The sequence below is a fragment of the Lactuca serriola genome, chromosome 8 (assembly GCF_051521515.1).
Source record: "Lactuca serriola cultivar US96UC23 chromosome 8, Lser_US96UC23_V15, whole genome shotgun sequence".
NCBI lineage: Eukaryota > Viridiplantae > Streptophyta > Magnoliopsida > Asterales > Asteraceae > Lactuca > Lactuca serriola.
Genome location: NC_136415.1, coordinates 72226724 through 72242347, shown reverse-complemented (window position 1 = coordinate 72242347; position 15624 = coordinate 72226724). Strand labels below are relative to the sequence as shown.

The window sequence follows — 15624 nt, the reverse complement described above, 5'->3', positions numbered from 1 at the left end:
AGAACCTTCATCTACCTCCTGCTTGATGACTTTATTATTAGAGAACAACACAGAAAAAGTCATTGTGGTAGATGAAGTGTAAATGTTCCAACCCTAAACAACAATCTACCAAAAAGCCTCCCTGGATTCATATCTTCAATTGCAAGACTGAAAAAGTAATCTTCAATAGCATTATCCTGCCATGGAAAACAACACACTTATGATTCATATGTTTGGGTTTATATAATTACTCATCGTATATTGAGATGTTGGGTTCAATTAATAAAGTTATAGTTTCATTTCGAAATCATTATTAATAACAATAACCCAATAGCTTAAATCTTTGTTGCACTCCAAAGATGTCTAAACTAATTCAAAGCTAAAAACATATACATCAACATTTTCATTGCATATTCCAGAGCTGTCCGAATGATGTGCAGGAAGACAAAGATGAAATAATGTTCTGAAGTTGAGGAAATAAGCAGGTTTCATATCAGATTATCAGGTGCTTTGTGCACATTAACTTATATAGATTGTAAAGCTACACTAAAGTTGCTCGATAAGACCAATACTCAAAGCCACAACAAACAGTTTTACCAATATATCTAAAAACAAATTACAGAATAAATTAGTCAGACTTTTTACACAGGATCCAAAGTTTTTATATGTTAATTAAAGAAACATTTGATTTATCTTACAACCCCTCCAAAGCTCTTTTTTGCAAGCTCTCGTACGATTGTAGAACAACAAGCTACATGGGTTGGAAACTGACTATCGGATTTGCAGGATAACACACGAGATACGACCAACAAATAAGGTGCAACTTATGAGAAAGACAATTGGGCCCTTCAACATTGTTGGTGAAAGAAGAAAGGCACATAGAAGGAACCTTAGCTTCTTGTTTTTAACAAGCTTGGGAATACATGATGAAGACCTTTGATGTATTTATTATCTCTTTAATCATGTCATTTGCCTGCAATAAACAAATAAAATGATGCAAGGGTTGAGTTAGAATATACATGATAGGCTGATATGCATGTCTACGATAGTGCTGAACAGCTTCATTATGTGGGGCACTTCATCAAACCAATCATGTAATCCACCGAGCACCTCTATTTGGTCAAGGTCATTGACATCATTGAAATAAATTACAGTATTTCTATTATTACATAACCTACTTCTCATCTTGGAGTTTTTAACTAAATAGCAGTAGTTGTAAAAAGTATTTACCAAAACAATGTAGTTTGTAAATTATTTACCAAAACATGGTAAATAGAAGGAACCTTGGCTTCTTCATGTTTTTGACAAGCTTAGGAAAAAGTGATGAAGTCCTTTGATGTATTATCTCTTTAATCTTGTCATTTGCCTGCAACAAAGAAATAAAATGATGCAAGGGTTGAGTTGGAATTTTGATAATACGCATGTCTATGAAAGAGCATTAGCCTCATTATGTGATAATAAACTGACACCATAGATCACATCAATCATGTAATCCACCTAGCACCTTTAGCTGGTCAAGGTCATAGACATCATTGAGAACAATTAGAGTATTTCTATTACATAAACCTACTTCTGATCTTGCATCTTCTTGCTCCCTTGATGTGTTATGTTAGACTATAATATCGTGGTAGTTGGAGGCAGTTATATATGATGTGCCTTACAGGTGATTGTTCGCTCTGCTGTGAGTCACACCCTGTCATGATATAGAGGTGGTGCTTTCCTTTGCTGTATAAATACAAAGTGTAGTCATATGAATTAGCTAAAGCTTATATACCAAGCATTCTCTTTCAATACTCGATGTATCTTACAGTATCAAAACCTAGGATCAAATCAGGAGTTTTTACCTTGATATGCAATCACCTTTGCAATCTGTTTTTCAATGTATGATGCGCAGTGTAATCGCATTCATAAATTCAGAGTGCAGACTATATGAACCGGCAAAGAGTTGAGAGATATATGGGTGTATGGATCTGATAGATGTTTTATTTCCATATAATATTGATAGAAGACTTAGAATTATCTTGGATCATAAATTCCTTAGATGCATCATTTGCCTCATCCCAAAATTCTGAGCAATCTGTTGCAAATTTTCTTGTTTGCACCGGATCATCTTTACTTTTTCTAGGAACGAGCTCAGCTGCAAATGAAGTCCAATACCCCTTTATGGAAAATGAAATGATATTGTATGATGGACTCAATGATGTGGTCTGCCTCAATGAACTAAAGGAAACATATCCCACGTGTGTCCTAACATCTCCACCATATTCAGGCTCTGGTACCTCATTGGATTCCTGCCAAATCTCAAACCGAGAATCTTCTTCATCTGGATCCTGCTTGATGCTTATATCCATCCACATTGTTAGGTCCTGGGTAACAATACGTATTAAGAACCCACAAAAGTCATTGCACCAATCATCTGGAAGATGCAGTATAAACGTGTCATCATGAGATTGAATATGCTGGGTATATAGGTCCCATTTAACATGTGGGTGACGCTTTGTAAATGTTTTTCCCCTAAAGAACCTACCTACAAACCCCTTTGGAATCTGCTGTTCAAGAACAACATTGATAAAATGATCTTCAATAGCATTTCCCTGCCATAAAAACACATTCATGTATTTGTATGTTTTGATAAATATATGATAAAGATCGAAATTCAAAAGGTACGTAGAGTAGAGGCAAACCTGGAGCATGGAGTCTAGTAATATCTCACCAACAAGTGGACCTACTTTCTTGTCCCCCCGAAGTGAGACTTTCCACAACCATTTACAGTTTGAAATATCTCCAATGCTTTCAAGTGAGCCACAAAAATCTGCTATGACAACGGCCATACTTGATGGCAGCTCCGACAACTCTACAAGTCCTTGGCACCATGACACGTTGAGCCATTTGAGCCGAGGAAGTCGGAAGCAACTAAAACTTAATCGTGAAAACTTATTTCCTCTTAGATCGAGCTGTTGCAAGTTGGGCAACTCTAAAACATTAGAGCCTAGGTCTTTATCTCGCAAGTTGAACCAGTGCAGATCCAACTTCCTTAAGAAGCGGAGTTCTTGCCAGTTGTTAAAAAACCCTAACCGACATAAACATTCTACACCAGGAAGATTGCTGCAACAATTAACAAAAAATTTTGGACAAGATTCTATGTAGGATGCAATTTCATTCCCACTATTATCCAAATCAAGATGTGGTAAATTCTCCATTTTCTGTTGTTGGATCTTTGGAAACTTAACAAGTTTGAGGTGTCCTTTGAATGAAAGGGTATCAAGTTTCTTTATTCCCCTAATCGGTGGAAACATCTCAAGACTGGGACAATATTCTATAGATAAGAAAACAAGCTTTTCCAAGCATCCAAACGATGGATGAATTTCTTCTAAATACCCACATCCATTAAGAATGAACCTTTCAAGATTTGGAAGTCCAATAAAATCTGGTGTCATGATTAGGTTATTCATATCACAAAGTTTCAATAACTTCAAATTTGGCAGCAACTGTTTAATAAAAGTGCAAACAAGTCAAAAATGTATAAAACGTGACAAGATTTGAAGGAAAATGGCACACACACACACGCATAAACTAGTTCCTTCCATCCACATATGGAAATCAACTGAATCAACTGAAGTGTTCAGTTATTTAATAAAATATCTATAAAACATATAAGAAAAACAAGATAATAATAGATCTTTAAACCCAAATCAGTGTTATCAATATTTTATAATGGTCTTTAATCAACAATGACTAATAGATCTTTAAACCCAAAAGGTAACGTAATGGGTGTATGAGTTGGCTGTTCTAAAAATAAATATATGAGATGATAACTTGTTGGAGGATGGGCTTTACATAAATACCATGTACTACAATGACTAATTAATATGTCAATAAACAATTTGTTTTTTGAAAAGTTTATAGTTATGAAGACAAATGGTATTCATAGAATAAAGGTCCAAGCTTTTTAATACTATAGATACTTGAAATTTACTCTGGATTAGTCATTTCAGTAATTCATCAACTTTGTTTTCTGATATGAACCCACCAAAGTTGACAAAAGTCTATCAGAGGCGCAAGAAGCATTCTCCGGGGGCTGTTTAGTACTTTTCGTAATTTAAAATATTTATGGTAATTATATGGTATTTGATTTTGTTTAGGATTTATCCTCTTACTTGAACCATGGGAAAACCAGACACCCGATCTGATACTGCCGCCTGAAACCTCAACAAGGATCCGACTCTTGATAAGAATCTAGTAGATTTTCAAACACAATCACTGGAGCGGTTCGAGAAGGTGGATCAAGAATTGGTGGAGATGAGGGCAGAATCGGAAAGTAGACAAGCAATTAAGAAATAATGGCCCTCCTACTTAGGGCATCGTAACCACCACCACCACCGCCTACGCAACCAATTCCCCAGGTGACCCCTCCAATTGTTACAATCACTAAGGTGGCTGCTTCTATTCCGCTAAAAACTGCCTCCAGGGGTTGGCAACAGCCACCAATCATGCAACCACACATGCAATCGCAACCCCAACCTTCTTACACGCCACATCCTCCTTTCTGTTCGATGAACAAAGATTCCTTGGACCACCTCCCTTCACCCTGGGGACGGTTCCAACAATAGCAAGTTTAAATCATACACCGGTGATGGATGGGGGATTGAGATCAGCACTTTCCAAGAAGCAATCACATGGGACCAACCATGGCAGCCACCAATCTCTAACCAAGGGCAAGGAAGGGGCCACTGTGAAGGCAACGACGTATATGGGTGGGTGTACAAGGCGGAACAGTTTTTTGCAAGGTTTTGAAAACCGGAACGGACATTGAACCGGCCGTCTTAATGGTCCGATGGTTCAATTGGTCCGACCGGTCCTAAAACCCGTAAAAACCGGTGTATATATATATATATATATATATATATATATATATATATATATATATATATATATTAATGATCCATAGTCTTTGAGGTTTGAAAAGGATTATGTTAAACAATGGGACAATCCTATAGTATCCCACATCGAAAGATAAATAGAATAAAAATTAGTTATTTGGAGTATAAAACGTATGAAGTAAAGGTTTTACATTAAGTAATCCTTATACTTCCCACATCGGTTGGAAGTAAAAACAAAGGTAGCCACTTGCTTATATAAAGAAGGGTCATGCAAATTAGTTCAGCCGGATCCATGCGTTGGGTCCATCAACCGGCGTTTGAAAGTTTAAGTTTTTTTTTTTTCTTATAATTTATAAAAACCGGTTTTTCGTTGGTTGAACCGGGCTGGTTGAACCGGTTTTTTGGTGAACCGGACGGTTTTATCCGGTTTGAAAACAAACGGTTTTTAGGCTTGAGAAAACCGGTAACCTGACCGGTTCCCGGTTGAACCGGTCGAACCGGCCGGTCCGGTCCGGTTTTCAAAACATGGGTTTTTTGATATGCAGGGCCTAACCACATTAGGAGAGCAATTACAGACAGTAGTGTTGTGCCTAGAAGGTCCGGTACCAGCTTGGTACCATTGGAATGAACATGGGACACCATTTCAAAGTTGGGAGGAGCTTAAACTCAGGATATTGGAACGTTTTCAGACTTCTTAAGTGGGTGACCTATATGAGCAGTTTTTAGCCATCAAACAGGAGGATAGGCACAAAATTACATGGGGATATTTGAACAGTTGGCGGCTCAACTAGGGGGCATTCGCCGGAGGGTACTTTCGTTAAGGGACTTAAGCCAGATTTGCACAATCCGGTTAAAATGATGCAACCTACAAGGCTTGGACAAACGATTAAGTTGGCCTTGTTGATAGATGAAAGTCGAATGAGTTAATATGTGGGGCCAAACAAGGGCAAGTCAAGAGCAATGGGTAACCATTCTGCGACGGGTGGGGAACGACAACATGGTTCGTAGGCCCTCAAGGACACCTCAGGTGCAACTAACTACTAGAGCCCCTTCTAAAAGAATGACAAACGCGGAGTTTGCAGATACTAAGGCCAAGGGCCTTTGTTTCTGCTGTGGTGGAAAATTTGCATCTGGCCATCGTTGTCCTGACAAAACCCTTTTGCTGGTCGACGTTGAAGAGGAGGAACCCGAGAGGCAGGAGCATGTGCACTTGGACATGGTCTCAATGTCGGCGAGTTCGATAATGGGATTCACGACACCCCATACGATGAAGCCGTGTGGTATGATTAGTGATCAGGAGGAGGTGGTACTCATTGACAATGGTGCCACCCATAATTTTTTTGTCATTACACATTGTAGGGTGATGTGACCACGTCCTCCGGTAATCTGAAGCGGTGGCTCTGGGCGGTTACAGAGTAATCTTGGTCATTCCGGGAGACCTGCAAGGTCACAACAGAGAAGAACAATCTCTCTCTCTCTCTCTCTCTCTCTCTCTCTCTCTCTCTCTGAGGGAGGAGCTCTTGGAAAAATGCTAAAACGGTCAAGTTAGTGGTTGAATTGAGAGTGTATGGTTAGAGCTGAGAGAGAATGACTTACTCTTTAAGGTGGCGGAGGAGACCTTTTATGCTGGGACCTCTGGCCAATACATGGGACAAGGTCGTCAGCTCCGATAGGATCTAGTGCCTTGATTGATTAATCGTGCTCCTTGTTGTGCCAGAGCTGACGATTGGTTCAGGTAATAAGGTAGTAAAGCTCTGAGCATACTCCTTGTCGCTTGGAGTCATTGGATTTGTCACGGAGTGGAAGGCCCCCGCTGAGGGCTGAGCCTTCAATGTGGGCGTCCGGCTCTAGAGGGACGCCCGTGGCGCGAGACTTCGTTTTGGCGGCTGCAATGGGAGTAGCTTGGTCTGGCGGTCTTCCATGACGCCTTTCAGCAGGGCTGGGCGCAGCTTCTAGCCCGTGCTAAGGGCACATTATCATAGGGCTTCTAGGCTAAGCTGTGAAAGGGCTTCGCAAGATGGGGGTTATGATGGGGAACGAGAAGTGAGATCACAATAGAGGAATATGTAAGGGTATGGTATTAACTATTAACCCTACTTGAATACCAGTTGGTTAATGACTTTTACCCCCTTGGAACTGGGCAGCAACAATATCATATTTGGCATGAAGTAGTTGCATACGTTGGGCGATAAGAGAGTGAATTGGTAGGAATTAACAATAACCTGTTACGGTAACCAAAAAATGAGTAACATTGCGAGGTGAACCCGACCATCACTATTCTAGAAGTTCAGTGTTCGAATCTCAATCCCAAGTTCATCCCACGCTCGATGAACTCGGGACTGAGAGCGTTAACGTTCGACCCTATCGGTTCCCACAATTACAAAAAAGCAAGAACGTACGACTAGTGGATGTGATGATCACAGTGGAGATCATACAGCTGAGCTCTAGCCCATTCTCCAATCCATTTTTACTTGTTAAAAAAAGACAGCAGTGATGCTTCTATGTAGATTATCGTGCCCTGGCAGTTTTGGACAAATTCTAGATCTCGATTATAGACGAGCTATTGGACGAACTTCACGGGGCAGCGGTTTTCAACAAACATGATCTAAAATCAGGGTACCATTAGATTCGGATGAAACCGCAAGATGTTCCAAAAATGGCATTACGCACACACGAGGGACACTACAAGTTCCTTGTAATGCCTTTCGGGTTGACAAACGCTCCATCGACATTCCAGTCGTTAATTAATAAGGTTTTTTACCCTTTGTCTTTTCAAAGATATTTTGGTTTACAACAAAACAATGGAAGAACACCGGGGGAGCACCTCAAAGTCATTTTTGGCTGCCTTAAAACCGAGAGGTTGTTTTTCAACAGAAAGAAAAATGTGTTTTTGACCATGGGAGGGTGGATTATTTCAGTCACGTCGTGACCAAGGATGGGGCCATGGCTGATCATCTGAATAAGATTTTGGCTATGTTAGAGTGGCCGATTCCCAAGACTCTTCGAGAACTTAGTGGGTTCTTGGGTTTAACCAGTTATCACAGAAAATTTGTGCAATGATACAAAAGAAAATTTGCAAGAGCCTTAACAGATCTTTTAAAGAAGGATAAATTTGTTGGGAGTAACGAAGGAACCCATGCATTCCATTAATTACAACAAGCCATGACTCAAGTGCCCGTTTTAGCCTGATTTCTCCAAAAAGTTTACAGTGGAGATGAACGCATCTGGTCAAGGGGTAAGGGCAGTACTAATAGAAGAAGGCCAACCCGTAGCTTATTTCAACCGAGTATTGGGTAGCTAAGCCCAACTCAAATCGGTATAGGAGCGCGGGTTAATGGCAATTGTACTGGCGGTACAAAAATGGTGGTCATATTTGTTAGGACGCCAATTTACAGTATTGACCGATCAAAAGAGCTTGAAATTTTTGCTTGACCAGGGTTTGGTGGCCGGGGAACATCAACGCTAGAATTCAAAGTTATATGGGTTCAATTTCAAAATCTTGTATTGACCTGTGGGAGAGAATGGCGCTGTTGATGCGTTGTCCAGAGACGCGGAGAGGGAGTTTCCTTGTCGGCATTAACGGTTTCTCGGATTAGCAACCATGCTAACTTGCTGGCTAAATTGAGCCTTGACCAGCACATTTATGATATTCAGGCGAAAATTGATTCAGCTGCTGGTGACATGGATGTGTATGAGATCAGGAGGCATGACAGGGGCATGTGTTGTATAAGGGTATGCATATGGGTAAGCTGGTGATTCCACGAACATCTATCTGGGTCTCTCATGTGTTTCACAAATCGCATGCCGGGGCAAGTAGTGGTCATGAAGACATGTAAAAGACGTACCAATGCCTTTCTAGGGAGTTATATTAGATTGGTATGAAGAGGGATGTGGCAAAACCGGTGGTTGAATGTGCCAGATTTCAGTGCAATAAGTACTCCCATTTGGCACCGACAGGGTTGCTCCAACCGTTAAAGCTACCAGAACGGATCTAGGAAGATTTAACCATGGGGTGTTCATCAACCATTTTTTGAAGGAGCTATTTAAGGACTCGGGTACAACCCTAAAATGCAGGACCGCGTACCATCCGCAAACGGATGGCCAGACATAAGTCGTCAATAGAAATTTGGAAACATACTTGTGGTGTTTTTCTTCCACTCAGCCAAAGGAATGGGTGAAATGGCTACCATATATGGGTTGCGTATTGGTATAATACTTCATACCGCTCTTCTATTCGAATGGCCCCATTCAAGCTACTTTATGGACGAGATCCACCGCATTTGATTCGATATGATTCTGATATTGTTGTCACATTTGAGGTGGACAGATATCTACAAGCAAGGGATGAAGTTCTCAAGGAAATTAAGTTGTATCTGCTCCGGGCACAGTAGATTATGAAGACTCATGCTGATGGTAATAGAAGAGATGTGGAATTCGTGGCTGATGACTTGGTTTACTTGAAACTATGACCATATCGGAAGGTTACGGTAGCTAAAAGCACAAACGAGAAGTTGGCTCCGTGTTTCTATGGGCCATTCCAGGTTCTGACTCGAGTGGGCAAAGTGGCGTATAAGTTAAAGCTTCCCGATAATGCTTCTATTCATCCGGTTTTTCATGTTTACTAGCTTAAGAAGGTTGTCGGAAGTCAAGAGGTGCTCACAACCCTTCCCGAGGAATTGACTGCCACGGATGATGGGATGCTGGTTCCAGAAAAGGTGGTGCGAAGCAGAATACAGCGAGGTGTTGAGGAATGGTTGGTCCAGTGGAAAGGCTTACATGAGGAGAAAGCAACTTGGGAAGAGAAAGAGTCGGCTCAGCGACAGTTTCCCGAGTCTTACCTTGAGGACAAGGTGATATTTCAGAGAGAGGGGGGGAGGGGGTTATTGATATGAACCGACCAAAGTTGACAAAGGTGTATCAGAGGCGAAGAAGAAATCAATAGGGGCTGTTTAGTACTTTCCGTAATTAAAAATATTTATAGTAATTATATGGTATTTAATTTTGTTTAGGACATATCCTTTAGGTAGGAGGCTTAAATAAGGAGGGTTAAGCCCCCATTAGGGTTAGACAAGTTTTTCACAGTTTACATTCTGTTTGGAGACTTCCTGATTCTCAAAATTCAGGCTCCCCTTTATTGATTAATCAAAGCATTAGGTTATCTTTGATTCTGTTGTTAATCTGGTCTTATCATTTTCATCTATTAATTAAATAAAGTAATAAACAATACAAATTACCTTACAACCCTCCCAAAGTTGTTTTTGCAAGCCTTCGCACAATATAAGACAGCAAAGCTGCCTTAGTGGAAGGTCATTAGACAATGATAGTTGACCACCTCTCGAATCCATATACCGAAGGTTCTTCATGTTTGCAGAGTAGACTGTAGGAAGATCTTGTTCTTGTTTTTTTGTTGGGTGAAACCGAAAATCCATTTTTATTGCTTCGATCTTGTCAAGTTCCTGTGATAGAAGAACAAAATGGTATCAGGATAGATTCAAAATTTTTGTTTATACATAAATAATACATCATGCAAAGCTAGCTTAACCATTACCGCAGTTGCACCCATAACACATATCTTAAAAATATCTTCCCTCTTCCAAACTCTACTATGTTTTTCAGGATTCTTGCGGTGTTCACCTCTAACGATGTGGTGTCCCATTTCTTGCACCAGATCATGCATATCAAACCTTCCATTGGAAATAGTTATGAGAGCCTTTTGTATCAACACCTTCACTCCTATAACAGGATGAAAACCACAAGCATCAAGCATCTCCATTGCCCTATCTTTCTTCTCCCACCTAAAAAAACATGCTATATCAAGAAACAAGTCTTGCTCAAGTGGTTTAAGTCCATCAAAGCTGACTTTTAGCGCTTCCAAAATATTATCATCCGGGATGTCTTTCAGTCTGGCTAATGTACTCCTCCACTCATGAATGTTTTTGTCACACAAGAAAGAACCGATTACTGTAAGTGCTAATGGAAGCCCACCAGCATAAGAGACAACCTCTTTAGAAAGCTGCCCGTAATCTTCCGTCCATCTGTAATCCCGGCATGCATGCTTGCAAAAGAGCTTAATAGACTCATCATCGTTTAGCAAGCGAATATTGTGCATCACATCTACTCTGTGTGCATTTAATAAATGCACATCTCTTGTTGTGATTATTATTCGACTTCCTTCACCAAACCAATCATGTGATCCAGCTAACGCTTTTAGTTGGTCAAGCTGATTGACATCATCTAGCACAATCAAGACCATTTTGTGGCACAACCTATCCTTTATCATTTGTCTTCCTTCCTCAACTCTCTCTATTGTCACTTGCTTTTGTTTCAAAACACCAAAAATGATTTTCTCTTGCAATTTTTCCGATCCATTTTTGCTTGATTCCTCCCGGATATTTTTTATAAAGCAGCAACCATCAAACTTGCTAGAGATTTCATCATAAATAGCAGACACAAGAGTAGTCTTACCACCACCCCCGACCCCCCATATTCCAATCATGCGCACGCCACCTGAGCCAATTTGTAACTTTGATTTCAGATCTTGCATGCGAGCCTCTATTCCAACCAGGTTTTCATTTGCACTTTGAGTTACTAGATGCAGCCTACGAGAAATTGTGTCAACAATTTCTTTGATAACCTTTGATTCATGCCTACACGTTGGACATACAAGGATAATCAACACATGCTCACATTGACGAAAGAGGTAACGTTTTTCATGTTCCATGAAATAGAAATAAGGGATCATAATCACCATTAAAATTTAATATTTTAAATAGAAGTTGAAAAGTTAAATTTAAAGGTAGTTTGTAACAATTTTCTCGGGAAACATCGAAAATAGTTTCATATAACAAAAAGTGAAGCAAGATGGATGTGTTGCGGCTTGAAGCGAGGCATCAAGTATGCTATTAGAATCAGAACTTAACGAAGTCCATCAAAACTTAATTTAAGGTTATTCATAATCCTAGGACTTGATACATATCTTTTAACTTTACCAAAATGATAAATTGATCTAGTAGAGCCTGTGATTATCTAGTTCATCAACATCATCGAATAATCAAAACATTTAGATAAAAACTTCTAAGATACAAGTATACATGTGTTTCACAAAAACAATGAAGAAAATTACCCATTGGCAATGTGCTTGGATTCCCATCCAGAAATGTTACTTGCATCCATGAGTGCTTTTCTCCAAGATTCAACATTGTTCTCGTTCTCCAACTCATGTTTGGAAAATGTTTCTCCATATTTTCTCTTTTGTTTTCGCACATCAGATGGATCCACATTATAAAATATGGGCAAAACGATTTGGTTTCCGGTATCCTTGCATTTCATGATATGTGCAAGTTCATGTAAGCACCATGAAGAATCTGCATAGTTTTCAGAGAATATGATGACAGCAATTTGTGATTCTTCTATAGCATTCATAAGGGATGGACCTATCGATTCACCCCGAGGAAGTGTTTCATCGTCCTTGTAGGTGTAGATGCCTTGTTGTTCAAGAGCTGTGTAGAGATGATCTACAAAGGTCTTGCGGGTATCCTCTCCTCTAAAGCTAAGAAATACATCATACTTCCATGATTTAGAAGAAAATACCGGAGCGGAAGGGGAAAATGATGATGATGATGATGATGATGCCATTGATGTGTTGATATGTTGCCAGTATGTGGTTTGAGCACCTCAATGAAATGAACTTTATACAGACAGATGTGAGTTTCCAATAAAACCTGTTATCATATAGAAAAACCTTGTCAGAACTCATAATTGGAGTAACCGGTTACCACTAATTTAGGTGATATCAGTTGGTTTTAACACAATTACATTATACATACTAATATTTTGCTTACAGCTGTATGTTGAGATTTTTCTGAAAAGACAGGGTGAAAATTTCCCAACAACACCAAACTTTAGCATAATCCCTTTCTGAAATCTTTACTTTGCAAGCTTATACTTCAATTTCCATAGGATTTGTTCCTTTAATATCTTCTTTCAACTTGAATCATTTTGAGTATGTGGATGCTTTGCCTCTACAACTTGACTCTTCTCTCAAGTCTCTAGATTGGTTAACCACAAAGTGAAGATAATGGAAAAGTAAATATAATTCCCTTATCTTTATAATCAATTTTCATAGTTTCAACATTTAACCACCACACTTTTACATTGTACATTCTCACACCAAATTTATTGCATCACCTATGCTATTTGTCAGATAACTTATACCCCAAAATTTTAACAAATACATAAATACCATCTCTGACCTACCGTTCCATACAATAAAATATGGAATAAAGTAATACACCCCAGGGATTTTTACATTAAATAATGATATACACTACATCTTTTACCTAGAGTATATATCTTGGTTAACAATTCATTTGTATTGCATTCAAATTTCAAATCCAATGATTCACTAGTATAGTGTGAACAAAGTTGACCACTTTGGTACAAACCAATAATAATGTCATTACACACCCAGCATTTACATTGTTTACGAACAGCTTCTCCTATTTCATGCACAGGGTACACTCAGAAAGTCAATCGAAATTATGTTACTTAATTTCTTAGTTTAGCGGACTCTATCTATAAACATGATTCCAGGTGTTTCTTAATGAAAAAACAAGAAACTTCCCATCAAGACATGTCTATTTACAGGAAAGTTACTAAAAGTATGGATTTCATATAAACGGTCCCACACTCCCACTTTCATCTTTAAAATCATGATCTTCCAATAATTTTACACATCATTGCTGCCACTTAGTCATTCTCTATGGATAGAAAGGGATATATTCATATTTATAGATTGATGTCAACATCTATCTCTCCTAGGACAGAGGACACTTATAGCCTTCAAGATTTTTTCACTAAGTCACTACATTACAACTTTCAAAAGCCTACCATGTACAAAATTCACACTCATAATCATCATAACGTCTTCATTTACCATTGTATAATCATCATAAGGTCTTCACAAAGCTTACCTTTATGACCTTTTGCTTTACGGCTAAAACCCATAACTTGTATCCGAATAAAAAAATTTAGTATCGTTATTGAATTCCCCAAGTATTTGGTTCTTAAACGTAGTGAAACACAAATTCAAATAGTGCCAAGCTTACTTGGATTTGTTCAAAAAACACAGCAGCGCACAACGGACCAATCCGCCTATTATATTTTATTTTTGTATCGACAACTCATACACATATCATTAGGCTCATTTACTTCCAAATTCCATTCGTTTATAACATACACAACAGCATACTAACTTCACGAATTGCTTAATTTGATCATCTAACTACACTAATTCAAAAGCTTCACAGCTTTGGACTAAATTAGGTCATAATACGATTTCTCACATTCCGAATTGACATTTTTTTCACTGTTTGATTAAATTTACTTAATAAGTTATATAAAAACATCATTAACAGCTAAGCGCTTCCATTTCTTTCTTATTGATAATTTGTGGCTCATCAAGTTATCAGTTTAGGGAACATACCTCAAATTCCCAGCAGCACCAAACTTTTAGCAGACGCGCTCACTAAGCTCTTCAGTTTGCAAGCTTATACTTCAATTTCGGAAAATTCCTTCCTTAATTTCTCTTTCGAACTTGGATCAATTTGAGTAGGTCGGTATCTTTTCTTCTATCGTTGACTACCCTCTCTCTCAGTTTTAGAAAGAGTAGGAAAAAAAGTAACTATAAATAAGAGAACATTACAATTTTGTTCTCTGAATAATTTTTTAAAATTTTTTGGTCATAAAATAAAGAGTAAAATAAACGAATGGTCCCTGTGGTTTGAGTTAATTTACATGTTTAGTCCTTAACTTAGTTTTAATTCGGACCGTCCTATAGTTTGATTTTGTTACGATGTTGGTCCCTAGCGACTCAAAATGACCAATATAGCCATATCTATTATTTTCATTGTGTTGTTTTATTAACTTATTAAATAAAATTTTAAAAGAAATTTCTTATTAGATATGGCCCCTAGTCTTTCTAATATTGTGAAGAATGAAAGGGAAACCTAAACCACCGGCGACACCTCAGTTCCCCCTTCCTCCTTCTCCCCTCTTTCCGGTGCCACCTCCACAATGCCACTGAAATCGCTACCGCCGACGATGAAAACCTTCACGCAGTTGCCTGGTGTTCATGGGAAATGCGTTGCTCACTCCTCCTTCCAATCATCTTCCCCCTTTTACCCTGAATCAGCGAATCATCCAACAATTATCTGTCGCCCTTCTCCTCTTAACCAATGACACCCACAACCCACCTCAAACCCGTGTCAGCGGATCCCACAAGAAGAAGCAACCTATTGCAGGAGACCCGACGTCCGACGACCAAATCAACCAACGATTTCTGGATTTCGATTTCTTCACTACATGTTTAATCTAAGGTTTAAAATGTCAGACTGAATTAACGTCGAATCATTCCAAGGGCGGAGGATGGGGAACGACTGGAAGCTTCAAGTTAGACCCCTCCGATCCACCAAAATGAAAAAACCAAAGGGAGAAGATTGGATGAAGTAGTGTTGAATTGTGGTTGCCCTTTGTTAAACCTTTAAATCGCAAATCTGTATGTAACAAATTTTCTAATTATTGATCAATCTATCGAGTCTCAATGACATAATATGTTCTCTTGTGTCGATTCACCTAGGGGGTGTTTGGCTTATCTTTTGAGAGGCCAAAAGTTCTTTTTGGAAAAGATAGAATGCAAAAGATGTTTGGTAAAACCATTTTAAAAGTTACTTTTTGATTTTTTATATAAGGAAAATTGACATTTTGA

The 15624-nt window shown here is 38.8% G+C and overlaps 1 protein-coding gene across 1 annotated transcript; it reads right to left on the bottom strand.

The window, feature by feature from the left end:
• Positions 1-448: 448 nt before the first annotated feature.
• LOC145067033 (TMV resistance protein N-like) lies at positions 449-14498 on the bottom strand. Its single transcript, XM_079014257.1, has 9 exons — positions 14344-14498; positions 11983-12580; positions 10408-11506; positions 10094-10315; positions 2664-3467; positions 1824-2573; positions 1550-1704; positions 1210-1345; positions 449-952 (listed from the first exon to the last, which is right to left on the bottom strand). Exons 2-6 carry the CDS (start codon positions 12492-12494, stop codon positions 1962-1964), a joined length of 3249 nt encoding a protein of 1082 aa, XP_078870383.1. The 5' UTR covers positions 12495-12580; positions 14344-14498; the 3' UTR covers positions 449-952; positions 1210-1345; positions 1550-1704; positions 1824-1961.
• Between the last annotated feature and the right edge of the window lie 1126 nt (positions 14499-15624).